Here is a 17,718-nt window from a genome sequence, read left to right as displayed (position 1 = left end):
TTTCCGGGGCCTGCGCTGGAGCGCTGTGGCCCAGAGGAGGCCAGAAGAGGCCCCCCCGCCGCCTCCCTGGACCAGCGCCAGAGCTCTGTGGCCCGAAGGAGGCTAGAAGATGCCCCCGCCACCTCCCTCCTTCTTTCCTTCTCTTTCCTTCCTTCTTTCCTTCCTTCATTCCTCCTTCTGTGGCCCATCTCTAGGGAGAAGGGGTTTAAACTTCCACGGCTGGGGAAGGAAAGGGGAGGGTTTTGAAGATGCCTTCCCCCCCTTTTGCTTCCCCTTCTGACATCACTTCTGGTGATTGCATATGCTAATGAGCTATTATGCTAATAGCCTAGTAGTTCATTTGTATACCCTATGCTAATGAGCTCCTGCAGCTCTTTTTCTACGAAAAGACGCCTGCTAATGACCAATAATAAAACAAAATAACAAATAAAAACGACTCCAAGAAAATTACAACTGAATATTTGCAACTCCAGCTTACAGAAATAAGTTCCCTTGGAGAGAATGGCTATTTAGGAGGGTGGACTCTATGGCCGTGGTAGGGGTTGTGGCTCAGTGGCAGAGCATCTGCTTGGCATGCAGAGGCTCCCAGGTTCAATCACTGGCATCTCCAGTTAAAAGGATCAGACAGCAGGTGATGTGAAAACCTCGGCCTGAGACCCTGGAGAGCCACTGCAAGTCTGAGTAGACAATACTGACCTTGATGGACCAACAGTCTGATTCAGTATAAGGCAGCTTCATGTGTGTTCATGGCATTATACCCCACTGAGGTCCCTCCCCTCTTCAAACCACACCCTCCCCAGGCTCTACCCCCAAAATCTCCAAGAATTTCCAAACCTATAGTTGACAACCCTACAAAGGAAAATAAAAAAGAGCAATCTAAGCAGGTCTTCTCAGAAGTAAATCTTATTCTATTCAGTGGTATTTACTCCCAGGTAAGTGTTTTTAAGATTGCAACCAAAGGCAATTATAACCTTCTGAACAAACCCCTCAAAGGCCTGAGCATCGACTGCCTGCAGTATAGACAAGTCCATGAACTGAACTCAGATCTTCACATCCTAACCAATATCTCCCTCCACCCCTTTCAAGATAGTTCCTCAGTATAAGCAGATGGTTTTAATTATTTGAAATCTTGTCTGCTGGAGCCATGCAATTCCCCACAGAGATCAGAAGCAGCTGGTACTTATGGCAAAACAACAGAGTGCTTGGTCCCTCGGCACTGTTTGCCTGTACATTCAGTGGGGGATTCCTGAAAGCAGGTGCAAAACAGCTAATGGGTAGTGAAGCTTAGGTACAGAAGCACATTTTACTCTGGTTTATGTATGAACATAATCCATTATCACAATTACAGATCACGCTTCTCAGTGGCAAAACTATTAATACTAGAAAAGAGACAGATAGAGAACAAAGGGGGATGCTGCAGTACATACAAGATCTTTGCCCCCAATCTGTCTTAATACTGATCATTGTTCATTAAAGGTGCTATTTGGTGTAGTGGTTAAGTGCGCGGACTCTAATCTGGGAGAACCGGGTTTGATTCCCCACTCCTCCACTTGCACCTGCTGATGTGACCTTGGGTCAGTCACAAGCTCTGGCACAGCTGTCCTTGAAAAAGGGCAGTTTGTGTCAGAGTTCTCTCAGCCCCACCTACCTCACAGGGTGTCTGTTGTGGGGAGGGGAAGGGAAAGGAGTTTGTAAGCCGCTCTGAGACTCCAAGTGAAGGAGTCTCCAATCTCTTCTTCTTCTTAAAAGTTTGGAGCAGCCTTATTTTGTTCATTCTCACAACAGCCCTGTGAGATGTCAGAATTATTCATGTCTGACAAATAGCAGAAATGGAGGGAGCTCTTTCTCAAACTCAAGTCCGCTCTAACCACACTGGTTTCTCTTATTAGTATAATGAACTCAGTCATGCCTGAGACAGAAACAAGATCATTCTAGTATACAATAATCTAGATATTCAAGATCATATTCTATACAATCACAGGTGGTAATGGTCATGGACGAGAATACAGACTAGGATTGCCAGCCCCTAGATAGATAGCACCTGGACATGTTTTGCTATTACAATGGATGTCCAGACTGTCAAGAAACTGGTTTTTCTACACTGTTTCTTATTAAAATTTCAACATTGGTTCAGGCTCTTGGCTTAATAAAAATGGCCTGTTAAAGAGGCCTAGCAAAAGAAAGAGTTTTTCCTCTGAAATATAGTAAGTTGTTAGAAGCTTCAGAGACATAGGTAAGAGAGATGGGAGGTAACCCAGCTGCCAGTCATCCCATTAGGCCTAGTAGCTCCAAGGACATGAGATAGGGGAGGGTACATTCCATCTCATTAGGAACTGAAATCATGGAAGGGAGAAAGGTGTTTGTTCAGTTGAACCTGTTACAGCTGCAGACCATCTGGTTGACTGACAAACCCCTCTGATTGGTCACATCATCACCTTAGCAACTGGTCTGGTGGTCAGGTTACATCATTTGCCCTGTACTTTTTTTAAAAAAAACTTTTTTGTGAGTATTTGTGTGTGTGCTTGCAAGCCTGCAAGTCATGATTACTTCTGGTGACCCCCCAGTGGGGCTAGGATGTTTAAGAGAGGTGGCTTGATATTACCTGTCTCAGTGTCCTGGCCCTGGTATTCCTTGGAGGTTGCCCTTCCAAGTACTTGCCACAGTCGGCCCTACTTAGCTTCTGACATCTGATGAGATCGGGCTTGCCTGGGCTATCCAGATCAGGTTTTACTCTGTACTTGATTGGCTAATTAGAATCAGGCCAATACTGGCCTTGGGGCATAAAGTAAAGGTTTTCATTCTAGTCCATTACTATAAGCTAGAAGTATTTTAGCCTTGTTGGAGTCGTAGTATGATGCAGGTTTCTGCTCTTAACTACTGTGTTCATGACTACTGTGTTGGGTCACAGGCTACTGCCTCAGGCATTTGCTTTTCATTGGCCCTGTGCTTGGATTAGCCTGGGGACTGTCTTATTTGGTGGGTCTTACTGACCTTACTGACCTTGTCTTGGACTTTGAAGTTTGCAAACTGGAAGACTTCAGTCTGCTGTTGGGTAATATCTGAAGTCTTGAACCATTGTTTGTAAAAGTGCTTAATTAGACTTTCAGTTTTGTTATTTTATCCTCACTGTTCACTGCTCTACTTTGGTTATTTCTGCCTAATATTAAATAAATTATTTTAATTACATTCTTGTGGAGTTCTTGAATTCAGGAGGGTTCAATCTGAATCCAGTACTTTAGCTCTCATTGGCTACAGCTACCAGAGTAAATGTTTGTGAAACTGACCTTAAAGATGTCCTACCTTGCAAGGGTGACTTTCTTGACTTTAGTTCTAGGAGGGCCTGAGACTTCATCCCTTGGTCTTTAGCTGTCTGGATAATAGAAGGAGACTGGTGGCAGAACTACCCTGAGGTAGTTCTGCCACCAGCCGGAGATCGCCTGCCCGGGCAAAAAATGGCAGGGAAAAGCAGTGCAGTCTAAAATGGCAAACCGCTTCAGATCTAGCTGTTTACCGGTAGGGGAAAGCCATGTGTGAAATGGCAGTGCTATACCGGTTTACTCCATGATGGATCAAAAACGGCTTCAAACCGGCTTTAAAAGGGTAATATGAAATTCCTCACAATCTCGAGCCAGAAATTTTTTTAAAACCCTATTTTTGAAATGTCATAAATATAGTAATTGGCTAGCAGCCTAGGTTAGGTTCCTGTAGACTCCCATGCCTTGGTAAAGTGTATCCATCCCTCACTCCTACCATGCTTGGGGCCTGAGAGAAAGGGAGAAATTTTCCTCAAGCTACCTTTGGTTTCATTCTAAGATTTACTTTTATCAACTGTCATTTCTGAAGAACCCATTCCAAATCTAATGTTACATTAAAGAGCGAAAAATACAGGTGGCAGTTTAAAAAATATCAAATTTTCTTCCTGACAAGTTTCAGTCTCTAATGCTATTATTTACATATGTCTGGTAGCTCCTCAATCATCCTTTAGGAAAATTGTATTTACAACTGAAGTGATTTTTTTCACCATATGCCAGCTGTTATTAAAGAACTGGAGTTTCATATTGGGTGTAGCAGTACTTGCATGCATTTTCGGTTTACGATGAACTGTGGGCCTGATACAAGAGCCAGTTCCATCTGCCTTTCTGCTTTGGGCATCATATTTGATTTAGCTTTTGTTGCTTAAAAAGGCAGTAAGAAGGATTCAGTACTGAACCACAGCGCTTAACTTTTAAAACTGATGATGAGGCAAAGCAATTACAGCAGGACCGGACGCTAGACAGCAAGAGGCAACTTGCTGTTGTTATGCTGGCCTGCTCCTGTCTGCGTGGGCACCCATCTCTAAGGAGAAAATCTGCTAATGTCTTTCTAGGGGAGACATGACTTCATCCTAAAGCATGAGCTGTCTCTCTGAAATAAACAGTGGCACTGCTGCCTTTGACAAGGAAGGGCCTAGTCAGTGAGCTTCCAACTACAGAGAATGTAGACCCCACAAACGATAAGAATGTCTTGGCTGGTGTTGGGGGGAGGGAACGACAGTATTCTTATAACATTAACAGCAGACTATGTGAAGAGGAGGGGAAATAGTGTTAAATAGTCTACAAGGAAAATCCATTTGCATTTTAGTATATTGGCTCTCTTTAAATAATATTTCAGTTGCTGCAAAAAGTACAGAGTTTTTGCAGAACATGTTTTCTCTCTGGTTTGATGCCAAAGACTTTCCCTTCTAGCCCTCATTCGGGGTCTCATGTCACTGGGACAGAACTCCCTTGGGCCAATTATGAAAACTCAGGCTGAAGAGCTTCAGCTTCTGAGGGTGGCCATGACAATGTTTCCTACATAGAAGAAGAAGAGAAGAAGAGATTGGATTTATACCCTGCCCTTCACTTGGAGTCTCAGAGCGGCTTACAAACTCCTTTCCCTTCCCCTCCCCACAACAGACACCCTGTGAGGTAGGTGGGGCTGAGAGAGCTCTGACACAAACTGCTCTTTTTCAAGGCCAGCTGTGCCAGAACTTGTGACTGACCCAAGGTCACATCAGCAGGTGCAAGTGGAGGAGTGGAGAATCAAACCCGGTTCTTCCAGATTAGAGTTCGCACACTTAACCACTACACCAAACTGGCAAGAGTAATGACAAAGCAGCCCAACCCCTTGGCCTGTAACTCAGCCAGGACCATCATCTGCCCTGTGCACTTCTTGGCTCAATGACTCCCACTGCCCCCAGCATAGCAACAACTTTTCCTTATGACAGTATCCTTGTAATAGGCTGAACAGAGGGGCTTTGCCATGTGAAAATGATTGAAAGACCTGCTTTCCTTATGCAAGAGGCAATAGTAATCTCTAAGTATCACTCCTAAGACAGTTGTTTAGGTGCTACTGTTAAAAGTTGGTGAGTGGCTGATGGAGCATTCTGCAAATGGCAAAAATTAAATCTAGCTGACAGTGAGGAAACATACATGTGCTCCATTTATGAGCACCCAAAACACAAGGGAACAGTAGATGGCGATCTGGAAGATGCTAAAATAAGTTGGGAATGCTCAGTTTCCTGTCATGAAAATGGCACTCCTGGTACTCCTGTCCAATCCAAAATCATTCCACTTCCAACTCATTAACCCAAGGAATGCAAGGAAGAATACATCCAAGCAAGATTCTTCTTCTTACAGAGCCCTAGTACCAACAGAGCCAAGAAGGGGGTGTCAGACTTAAAGGAAAAAGTTACCTGTACCTTCAATAGCCACATAGCAGGAACAGTTTCAGCAGGTCCACCTTCTCCCATGACAGCAGAACTGTGAAACAGTCATGACCTCTTCTGTGTGGCAATGGAAGGCACAGGAGCTCTGCCCCATATTAATTATACCTAGTGGTAGCCTGGATTACAATGCATCCCCAGAAAGGGCAACATAGTGGGCTGTAACCAGGAAAAATAGAATTTAGGGAGCAAACAACCCTATGCTGAGAATGTAGATACACTATATCAATATCTTCCATGTCACCTCCACCCTGCCCAGTGCTAATCAATTCACCTAGCCTGGTACTACCGACTCTTAACTAGCAGGGGGAAGCCTAGCAATGTCTCAAGCAGAGATCTCTCCTGGATCTGAGATCCATCTAAACTGATACAGGAGACTGAACCGGAGCCCTTTTCCATGCAAAGCAAGTGCTCGGTCACAGAGCAATGACCCTCCCTCAATTGAATGGTCAGAAGTGTAGGGAGGGAGAGAAGAAAAAAAAATACTTTCTGCCTGAATGTTTCTTTAGTATGAAGCATCCAGAACTAGATCCATAGTTGCTCACCCACCTTGGGTCTTGACAAACATGGCAGAAAGGTGGGCATATAAATATTTTAAATACATACCGTAAATAAATAGCTTAAAGAGTAGTGTAGTTATTGCGTGAATGGAAATACAGTTGTGGCATGAATAGGTAGAACACAGAACATCCGGATGCTGATTGAGAGCAGGAAGTTAGGAGAAAAAAATGGCCAAAGGAGGCCAGAGGCTGGCCTGGAGGAGTCACTCCTGTCTGCAGTTTCCAGCCTCTGACATGGGAGGAGAATTGTAAATTCATTCAGAGATTGCAGCTCTGCAACAACTACACCAGCAGCTCTAAAATACTTGACTAGGATATAAGGTCAGGATAAATAACCCAACAGAAGGATTATGTCAGTTAAGATGGATGTATGGGGAACAAGAAGCAGAACCACTTAGGAATAAGGTTTGAAGAATGTTTGTGAAATGGGAATTTTGGCAAAATACTTGTCTATGAGGGGGAAAAAACCACATCCAGTGAAAAGAGGGACGAGCATGTATGCAATAGAGAATGCACTCTATGTTGTATTACTGATGCCTGCTGTTTCCGTTTGCTTGTCATTGATTATTCTGTGATTTAGTGTGCTCATTTTTCTATACACAGTCATTTCCTGCATACATTCTCCTCTGCTGCTACATATTTAAGTACCATAGTTACCTAGAGGCGGCCAATATTTCCTGTATACATTTGAAGCCGGAAATTCTCACCACAGCAGGCACTCTTAGTCAGGGCCAAGGCTTAATTTAGGCAATCAAAGTGGTCTCGTGCTTAAAGGATTTGATTGGGATCTGGGAAATCCAGATCTCTGCCACCGAAGCTTGCTGGGTGATCATGGGTCAGTCACTCTCTCTCAGCCTTGCCTGCCTCACAGGCTTGTGTTATGAGGATAAGAATGGAGGAGGTAAGACAATGTTATAGGCCACTTTGGGTGCCCATTAGGGAGAAAAGGTGGGGTATAAGTAAATAAATAATTCCAACAAAGACCTAGAACCTGTTTTTGATATCTGTGGTCAATAATGAAACATTTAAAGAAGAAAATGACTTTTAGGCATATAGAACTTATTTTCCATCTCTTGCCTCAGAGTAAACCACAGCTGTGATTAATAGGAAACATTGTCATGACAGAGGCCTAGCTTACAAAAAGGCTTCATACTCAACACTGTTCTTTTTTTAGCTGAGACCAATAACAGCACAAGAGGTGGGAGAGACGGAGCATTTGGAACAGGCTGCTGCTGCTGCTGCATGACAACTGTAAAAACTGTTCTGAGTACAGAGGTGGGGCAGGCCAGTTCAACTCCATTCAACCATTTTTCTGAACAGGTCTTTCACCTAGCTGCAGTCCCACCGGACTCCTTGATCTGTCACCTGGCAAATTATGTACATCCAACCATTCACTGAACCAATCATGTGAACTGAGTGCAATATCAAGGGGCTGATCCCAGTTGAGTCACGGTATGTAGTAACATCATTTAATGTGAGAATTAAATTTAATTCTATTTGGACTTAGGTCACCTAGGAATGGGGATGATTCTCCATTCTGCACTGATTGCTGCTGTGAGCACAAAGCCATTAATAGCAGCAAAGACTACCTCCATGCTTTTATTCCTCACCCTTCCTCACCCTTACCACCAGCAGACTTCTGGGTTCTTTTTAAAATTATCTACTGATTTTTTTTAAAGGCAGAAAGCTTGCTCTGAGGTGTACATGTGGGTGGAGGGGAAATGGAGAGCAGGGAGAAACCGTGTTGGATGAGGCCATGGATGGGAGGGCGAGGTGCAGAAACCTGCACCTTCCCTTACCAAACCTATGCTAGGTGGGTATGATCTTTCAGGAAAGTAAGCTTGGGGGAAATTGCAGCACAACCATAGACAACCTGGAAAGTTCACGGAAGTATGGTGATGGCATGTAAAAACCAAAATTAAATCTGTTGTGATGGGGTGGGGAGGCATGTGGAGCAAAGGCTCCATCTGGAAGCAACCTTAATCAGGACTGTGGGTTTAATTCCCACTATAGCTCAAGTGGTTAAGACGCTGAACTGCAGGCTGTGGAAGGTTGGTAGTTCAGCAGTTCGAGACACGGGTTGCCGCATGACGGGGTGAGCTCCTGTCTCTAGTTCCAGCTCCTGCCAACCAAGCAGTTCAAAAGCAAGAAATTGCAAGTAGATAAATAGGTACCACTCCAGTGGGAAGGTAACAGCGTTCCGTGCACCTTGGTGTTTAGTCATGCCGGCCACATGACCACGGAAACGTATTCGGACAGCACTGGCTCCTCGGCTTTGAAACGGAGATGAGCACCGCAACCCTAGAGTCGGACTCGACTGGCTTTCGAGCAAGGGAACCTTTACCTTTATAGTTATTAAATTAGCATAGCACCATTCAAAAGTCAATATTATAAGGAAATAATGCTGTGGTGAATGATTCTCTGCTCTTATCTTACATACATTTGCTGTACACAGGGCTTCTACATTTCTGGCTTTTTGTCTTCACTGTGTACTTCACTGTTTATATACTTACTCCCCCCCCCCCCCCGAACCTTGCTTTGTGTACATATCTGCCAGGTGAGGATACACATTTCAGGCATCTGATGGAGTAGGTTGGTTCGAGTCCCAGAAATAAACCTGTTTGTCTTTAATGTGCGACACACTCTGTTTGAAAAAATATATGAATAGTCTGCAACAATGATAAATAAATGGCAGTTTGATGTATTTTCCTGTTTAGAACAGACCCAAAACAAAGGTTATGACACTGGCACCTCAGCACTCAGCTATGAGAACACTGGGGCCTTGGCACCACAGTCAGCTTGACTCTAAAATGGTCACTGCTGCTGTTTGTATTTGTTTACAAACCCAGGGATCTTGACTCACTACAGATGGCAGGTGGATTGATTCTGTAGAGGTCAAACAGTTTGGTTTCTATGGTGCTGGATTTCCTGCCGGCCTGGCTCCTGTGTACTGTATATTCAAGACAAACCAATCAGCAATTACAACTCATCCGGCAGGGCCCTCTACCTGCACCAAAGCTCACGCCTGAGCTGTTAGCACAGCTGCCTGCCTGTTGCCAAGGGGATGGATTCAGCGGATGGAAAAGATGAGCAGAGGCCTGGCTTGAACAACAAGAGGGCAGAAAAGGCCTGTTTGTGGGCAGAGATGGGACTCCGCACAACAGCCAGCTCAATGGAAAGTGCAGGAGTGTAATTACCAATGACTGTAAAGTCAAAAAATACTGCTGGACCAGAAAAATCCCCCCACAAATAAGCAGATATGAAAAGCAGAGAATGCCAGACATCCAGCCAGCAGTTCCAACTGGCCAGATGAGAATTGGCTAGGCTAACCTGAGTAGCAACAACTGGCAGTTAATGTCTGGATCCTGCATGCCTGGTTCTTGTCTCATCTTACAACACCTTCCTCCCCTTGTCTGATCCACAAGGAATGCCTTATTTCCTACGCCAGCTGATAGATAAAAATAGATACAACTGCTTACATTAAACGAACAGTGGGTGGTTCATGCGGTAACAGTGAATAAGCCTTTTCCCAAGGAGTCTGGTAATATACATTGACTTCAAAGGAAACAATACCCTGAAAGTTTTTCATAGTTCATCTCAGAACACTGTGTAAGCTTGCAAGTAAAACAGGAAATCCTGTGCCAGCTCCAAATGGCACTGTTGGCAAAAAACCCTACTACTGGCGTGCAAATTCAGCATATACCAATCCCTATGAAGACTGAGAAAAATAAAAACAATTTGAGAGTATGCTGTTTTGGATTGTGCAACGAGCCCTAGCTCCATTGATCAAATGAGAAGCCAGACCAACCAGGTGATAAATTCTTAGTGTTGGAGACATTATCACAACCAGTTACGGAAACAGGAGATTAATTTCCTTGCTGAAGGATGCCTACTTTTTAATATAAAAGGGACAGAACTGGAAGCCTCTTTGTTGAATGTCCCTCCTTTCCCTTTCATCCCCAAAGGTAGCCACAAGTAGAGTACACACCTCATCCTGGTTGCTGATTAGAGTTCCATTTCTGGGTTTGTTCCAGGAAAGTCAGAAGAGGATCTCCAGACAAAACGACTGGTTATATCCTCAAAAGAAAGGGAAGGTATTTGCGTCTGGCGATCCAGTGATCAGTTGTGCTGCAGCACATCATCTGTCCACACACCATGCCCAAACAAGGCTTCCTTGGGCTGATCCTCACTGGAGGCTCCTGGCTGTGCAGAGCCAGAGGAAATCTGTGTGGCTGCCAATGTAAACAGACTGGAAGAAGGATATTTAATGTAACTGAATAGATTTACATTTCCTTGTCACATTGATTATCTGATTCCTTTTCCTCCACCAAGCTCCTGGGCAGCTGCTCCAGCAAAATGAACAAATGAAAACTATACTAGAAAAAGAAGAAGAGATTGGATTTATAGCCCACCCTTTACTTGGAGTCTCAGAGTGGCTTACAAACTCCTTTCCCTTCCCCTCCCCTCCCCACAACAGACACCCTGTGAGGTAGGTGGGGCTGAAGATATACAGCAGCCCACTGTGAGGTAGGTGGGGCTGAAGATATACAGCAGCCCAGTTTTTCAAGGACAGCTGTGCCAGAGCTTGGTCACATTAGCAGGTGCAAGTGGAGGAGTGGGGAATCAAACCCGGTTCTCCCAGATTAGAGTCCACACACTTAACCACTACACCAAACTGGCTCACTGCAAAGTTGCAGCTGTCAGCCACACTGGACTAGAGGACGTAATACAGAACTCCTGTGCATGCCTCTTTAAGCCATTTGAGAAAGTACTGATGAGCCCAGGATATTTACTCTGAATGCCCCCATGGCAAGGTGGTGGAGGAAAATAAAATCTGAACAGGAAAGTGTGCTGCAGCCAACTGACCTCTCATTCTCTTTGCAGGGTCAACCAGTGAGCCACTGTTTCTTTCCCATGTGGCCCTCTGCAGACCCAGGCCCCACTGAGCTGGATAGATTTGGTAGTGTTTCAACCATTGTTCAAAGTTACATGGATAATAAGTGTACAGCAGTGATTTTGACCCGTTTCATCCATTCCCAGTTTTCACATTTTTCCTGTTAGCATGAACATAAGAACATAAGAAGAACTCTGCTGGATCAGGCCAAAGGTCCATCTAGTCCAGTATCCTGTCTTCCATTAGCCAACCAGATGCTTTTGGTAAGCTCACAGGCGGGGCATGAAGGCCTTCCCCCACTGTGGTTCCCCACTCTCAACAACTGACATCCAGAGCCTTGGAGACTGAAGATTTTCTTTAGCTATTGTGGCAAACTTCCAGATTACTCTGTAATCCACCTTGAGGCTTAGTGAGAAAGGCGCACTATAAATCAGCTAAATAAATTTATAGACTTATCTTCCTCAAATTTGTATCCTTATCTTTTAAAGTCATCCAAACCAGTGGCCATCAGCATATCTTGGGGCAGCAGTTCCATAAATAAAATCTCATAAATAAAATCCCAGTTTGGAACATGGGAGCCATAGAAACAGGTTTAATGACCAGTACAGTATATTGAAACTCGCTGTAGTTCAAGGCATAATAAGGCTTGGACACTTTCAAACTAGTTACACTTGAATGATATGTTTAGGGGTTTTGAAATCTCATACTACATGTCCATGACTGAGCTACAGGATAGTAAAGTTGAGTTAACATTATTGTTTTTGATGAAGAAAAGGCCTAGATGTAACTTCTTGTGATGAAGTTTTCTGCTGAATGTCCACTACTTAACACAGTGTTATTTGAATAACTGAGCCCTGCCTGGACATTTAAACGGACCCTTGACAACAGAACCTTGTAATACAATTTTGCAGGGAGGGAAGTATGGTATTTTCTGTTTTGAAGTTTCCACTTGAGTATTCCTTTTAATAGAAGAGCAGGATCTAAACCTTACAAATAAATATAAGCCCATTTTCTGCCCTATTATATTTAAATCTTCCGAGTGCTTAGAAAGTTTTGCAGACACATAAATTGTAAAAGGAAGCCTACTACTATAGACACATTCTGAAGAAAGTCGCATAGGGAATTGTTTAACTTATAGCATTTGGATTTTATAGCCATACACTCCAGGATTAGTTCCAGTGTCACACTGTAGGATAGCAACACATCTTTGAGCTTCTGTCTGTGACTAGGGGTGCAACTGTCTACTGTTACAGCATGTGTACATCTCACAAAGGTATGGGTTGGTTCTCACTGGGATTGGCAGAGTCAAAGGCAGGTGTGATACAGCCTCAAACCCTCACGTTTTGTGGGTTGGGGAGTGGTAGAGCACCTGCTGTTTGCCGCTGTTTGCCATTGTGACAATGTGACCTTACTAATAACACAGGGATTTCAGAGTGCCTGTTTCTGATCCTTCTTTGAATCAGTTGGGACAAAGCAATATATTTATCTATAAGGTCAAGCTGCAAAACAAAACAAAACTCTAACCATTTGTACACATTAAATGCCCCAATGGACATATGACAGGGAGACTTGTCAGAGTATCTAAAGTAATAATGTGTCCATTTGAATTAAATAATTTTAGATTCTCAGAGCAGTTACAACTGGATATTTGGTTCTTTCCACATGAGCGTCAGGCTCAGATTTGGGATGGTGACAGACAAATTAGGGAACAGGACCAGAATATCAAGGTTCGTAGACCAAACTCATGGCCCCTGTACACGAGGAATGATGGGAACTCTGAGTGTGAGGAATGATGGTGTTTGGCTCTATGTAGAACCGTCAGTGCATTTGTACAAGAAGCGCAACATCCCCTCATGTGTATCCGAGTCTGATAGATTGATTCCAGGAAAAAAAAATTATACTAGGAACGATTTACTAAAGAATAATCTAATTTTGCCCTATGAACCAAAATCACATGAAGGAAAACTAGCCTGAAGGGATGCTACAGAGGTGCCAATTACTCTGCAGCCTGAGTAATGTACTTCCCCAGTTCTGACAGCTGAGCCCTTTTGGAAATCTTGCCCTTTGTGTCCCATCAAACAGACTGGGCTCTAAGCCAATTCCTCACTCTACAAGAGACACTTAGAGCTATCTGGAGAGCAGTCAGCCCTTCAGAGGAATAACAGAGTCTCTAGGATACCATCTCTCACTCTTGGCACGAGTTCTGCTTTGTTCAATAATTCTCTTACTCTGACAGTCAGCCTGCCTAGAGTTCAGTGACAGATGTTGTCCATGCAGGTAAACTAGTTTGGACCTTGTCTCCTTCCCATTTGGCAATGAATAAAAGATGTAACAAGCATGATGATCAAATTCTGTCACAATACCCAATATCCAAAAGAGAAAGCTTAAAATAACTAGAATCTAATGCCTCTTTGGCACAACTTCATGAATTGTCATCAAGATTTCTGGAAATTGCCCAAATGAATATCTGTATGCTCAAATCCAGTACCTGACACAGGGACATCTGTCAACCCTATTTGTTGCATGCTCTCCATTTCCCAGTGAGAATTTCCAGGACAGTTTTGAAAGGTTTAGTGTCCTTTGGATGTGAGGTAACCATGCAGACTTTTGGTGTCTGGGATGTTTGCTTCGTTTATAAACAGATTAACAGAGCACAAGTGGATATGAACAGGCACTCCTGGAAGGCAGCAGATCTTCCATGCCTTATCAGCTGCAGGAAGCAAAGCAGAAAGGGTGCACTTAGCTAGCTTTGCTCTATCAGGGACAACATGGTGGTGAGGAAGTCAGAGAGATATAGCACCCAGTCAGGTAGCTTACCCAGATAAAGACTTCCCATTCCACGGTGCTTCATCCTCAACCAGCTCATAACTCCCTCTTTCCTCAGGACCAGACTGGTAGGAGATCTGTGATTTGATCACCCATGTTTTTTTTAATTAAAAAGTCAAAGCAGTTGCAAAGGGCCCAGTTCAGGTTCAGAAGGGAATGCTGCGGGAGGGAGTTAGCCCTTCCCCCTCCTCTTCCACTATTTTTTTTTATTTAAATCATTGCATTGGTTTGCCCTGTGGTGAAAAACAGTAAAGTACCCAACAGTCTGTAAGAAAACGCTTCTTAAAAAAATGTCCCTATGCACCAGTTGCATTCCTTGGACGCTTCAGCTTTGCTTGCTATCAGCCCCACTCCTCCTCAGCTTAGGCAAGAGCCTTTTCACCTGTGAGGCCATTTTTAGGGAATGGCTTGCCTGAGGAGGTGCAGAGGACACCATCACCTCTGATTTCCCATAGCCTATGTACTTCTGAGACCCTTCTTCTGAGGCTGATGAAGTACTTGATTTTGCAGTGGGTGGATGGCTGCAATGGGCTGCTGTATATCTTTAGACTGTTTTTGATTTGCTGTATGTACAGATAGAATTTTATATTGGTTTTTATCATTATTGTGACCCGGTATTGTATTTGTACAGTGCCTTTAGAGAAAGGTTGGGTATAAATCTATATATTTTAACAAATAAATGGAGTCCATCTCTAGCACCTCTACACACAAAGAAGAGCATTCTTGTACTTCATAATGTAATCCATTAAGAGGATCAATCCATCCAGATTTCCATTAAGTCAGTCTGCAGTGTATTTAAGGCTTTTGTGCAGTTGAACCCAGATTAGTCAAATATCAGTGTTCAGTGTATATCTAAAGTATATTGGCAGAGGCAAGAAAAATGGGAGACAGAAGCTGAATATATGTTGCAACAGCACAGAATTAAGTGAACAATAAGCGATATATGTGCTTCATGCAGTTGATGGAGAAGGTATTTATGTCTGAACATTAGATGTAAGAACAGATGTTGCAAAACCCCATAACACACATAGCAAATGTGACATTCAAAAACCCATCTGCAACTTGGGGTGAGATTAAATGTCAAAGGACATCATACAGTCTAGTGTTCCCCTGAATAAATGGTTTTATTAAGGATTTAGGAGGAAGAAGGGATTGATTTTGCATGCACTCTTGGAAATGATGCTTGAATATACTGAATGGAGTTTTGTTCTCAATACACTGGCTTAGGCTAGTCATTTGGTTTCTAGACCACACATGGAAGCTATACCTCTCTATCTATTACACTTTCATCCTATCAGAGGCTCCGCTATACCTCTCTATTACACTTTCATCCTATCAGAGGCTCAGTGCAGTGTACACAACTCTCTCCTCCTTCATTTTGGTTTAGATCATGCTGATCATTTCCTTCTGACAGAAGACGGGGGGCAATTTCTGCTAATTCCACATTACCATGGCAGACCCCCCCCCAATGCTGTTCTTGGGTTCTCCCATCCCCGAGGAGCATCATTTTGAAAGGGGAAGGGTATTTGGGGCTGCAGTGGGAGGGGAGAGGCAGAGCAGTTTTGCTTTGCTGATGGAAGTCCTTCTGTCAGCAAAGATTTTGGGTGGGATCCAAACATTTATCCTCCTCAAAACTAAATCAGGTAGGTTAGGCTGGGAGAATGACTGGACCAAGATCACTAGTCGGCTTTACGGAGTGCAGTTTGAACAAACGTCTCCCCAGTCCTAGACTTGATACTCTAGCTAATACACTACATAGTCCTGCTCATCTGAAAACAAGTGAGCCATTTCTGTTAGACGGTTAGAAACTACAGAAATAGCGAAGTGCTCCTCTGCCAGCCTGAGGGCTGTGCAAAACTCCCCCCCCCTTTGAAATTCCATGGATACCTCTGCAATTAGTATCATATAACCTAGAAATGAAGCAAACATAAAATCTGTCCTATTTGCATAATTTAAAGGGACCGCCTTTCCCCATATGTTCCCCAGAGAGCACTGCATTCAGGGGCTCAAAACCAGCTGGCCCTCCTAGGCCCCAAAGACACTAGACTGGCAATAACCAGGGCCAGAGCCCTTTCGGTGGTGGCTCCATACTGGTGGAATGAGCTCCCAGAGGAGATCAGGGCCCTGCAGGACCTTAAACACCGAGGAGTGACCCTGTGCCCTGGTTCTACCACCTTCAGTCTATTTCCCAGTCAGTCAGTCTATCTCGCCGCATAAATTATGTGATCAAATTGAGTCGACTGAGAATACCACCAGGACCAATACCTAAGTAGTGATACGATTGGTTTTAGGAACGTCCGCTCTGCACTTTAATTGTTTCTGGCACTTCGAAAATGCTTTCTGATTGTTCTTGGATGTTTTATGTATGTTTTTAATTGTATTTATATACATTTTATGTAAGCTGTCATGAGCCCGCTTCAGCGGGAAGGGCAGGGTATAAATAAAACTAATTTTAAAAAATAATAAAGTTGGAGAATTTTTGTTTTTAGCTATGTGGGACATATATAGATAGAACTCTTGATACTCTGAATTTCTTGACCCGAGAGCCAATACCTTCCTCTTTTGTTCCTACTGCTACTCAGTGGGAGTGGGCTGTAAAATTCTAACTGAACATAGTAAGTAGAGAGTTGTCACTAGAGTGCACTGGAAATGTAACTGTTCACAACTTGCTCTTTCAGGTCTCTGTCCTAATCATTTCTTGGTTTTGCAAGTTGCAGAATCTTCATACAACCAGTCCTTACACAGAACTTACCCATGTAAAAGTATTCTGGGGACTTCTCCTCAGTCGTTAAATCTCTTACTACCTCTCCAAACCGCAGCCATAGGCCGAATGCAACAACTGCAGAGCCTGCCAACTGGAAAAAGCAAAACAAAATCCAAAAGATTAACACTTAATTGAAGGGCTGTTGAGTACCAAAAATCTGCAAACATACAACCTCTTATTCTTCCTGGAAACTCCCAGGCAGATAATTATGAGGCCTTATCCACATGTTAGTGTAAAAACTGCACTGGCATTAACAAACTTTTCTCCACATGAGCAAAACTGCAAACACTGCTGGCCTAACAAGGGGTCATACAGATACACACATGTAACTCACCACAAGTTGTTTAGATGTTCTCTCATGGGCTGAGCTCAGGATAAACCAGCTGTTGTCTGTTTACAACAGTACAGCACTAACTGGCTGGAAACCAGCAGTATCACTAACCCTGGATACCTGAAGCAACCTTTTCAGTGTTTTTAAAAACTTATTCAGTTTTGATTAAAAATAAGGTAGAGGGGAACAGAAATGAATATTCAATTGAATAAATGTGTATGCTGCACTTTAAGAATAAAAAAACAACAGACTGAAGCACTGTGGTAGGTGCAAGACAGACTACTGAATCAACATTTGATTCACTGGTCAGTACGTTTGTCAAATGCATTGTGAAGGTGGCAAGAAGTCAGGCTCGAGCTATGGGAGATAAATTTGTGTGAGTATATATTTTTACAAGGGGGCGGGACCCGCGATACTCGCGGGGGGGGGACCTCCACACAGGAGGCAGAGGAGGAAGCAGCAGGAGGAGGTAAGTTTTTCCCCATCCCGCCGGTTACTCCCCCGTCGCCTCCACCCCCCCCGCTTGATTTCCCCCCTTCCCTTCCCCCCAGCTTCGAAGCGAGGCCCAAGCGGCTCGCTGCCCTTCCCGCCCCACCCCCG

General features: G+C 43.7%; 1 protein-coding gene across 1 annotated transcript in view; it reads right to left on the bottom strand.

The window, feature by feature from the left end:
* The window catches only part of TSPAN2 (tetraspanin 2), a 72,587-nt gene that overhangs the window by 23,562 nt on the left and 31,307 nt on the right, over positions 1 to 17,718 (bottom strand). The window contains exon 2 of the mRNA XM_015413050.1: positions 16,776 to 16,878. Within this exon, the coding sequence (XP_015268536.1) occupies positions 16,776 to 16,878 (103 nt within the window). The remainder of the gene's footprint in view (positions 1 to 16,775; positions 16,879 to 17,718) is intronic.

The sequence above is a fragment of the Gekko japonicus genome, unplaced genomic scaffold (genome assembly GCF_001447785.1).
Source record: "Gekko japonicus isolate JY-2015 unplaced genomic scaffold, Gekko_japonicus_V1.1 scaffold2588, whole genome shotgun sequence".
Classification (NCBI taxonomy): Eukaryota; Metazoa; Chordata; class Lepidosauria; order Squamata; family Gekkonidae; genus Gekko; species Gekko japonicus.
The sequence above is the reverse complement of the archived record's forward strand: the minus strand, read 5'-3'. Positions and strand labels throughout refer to the sequence as shown.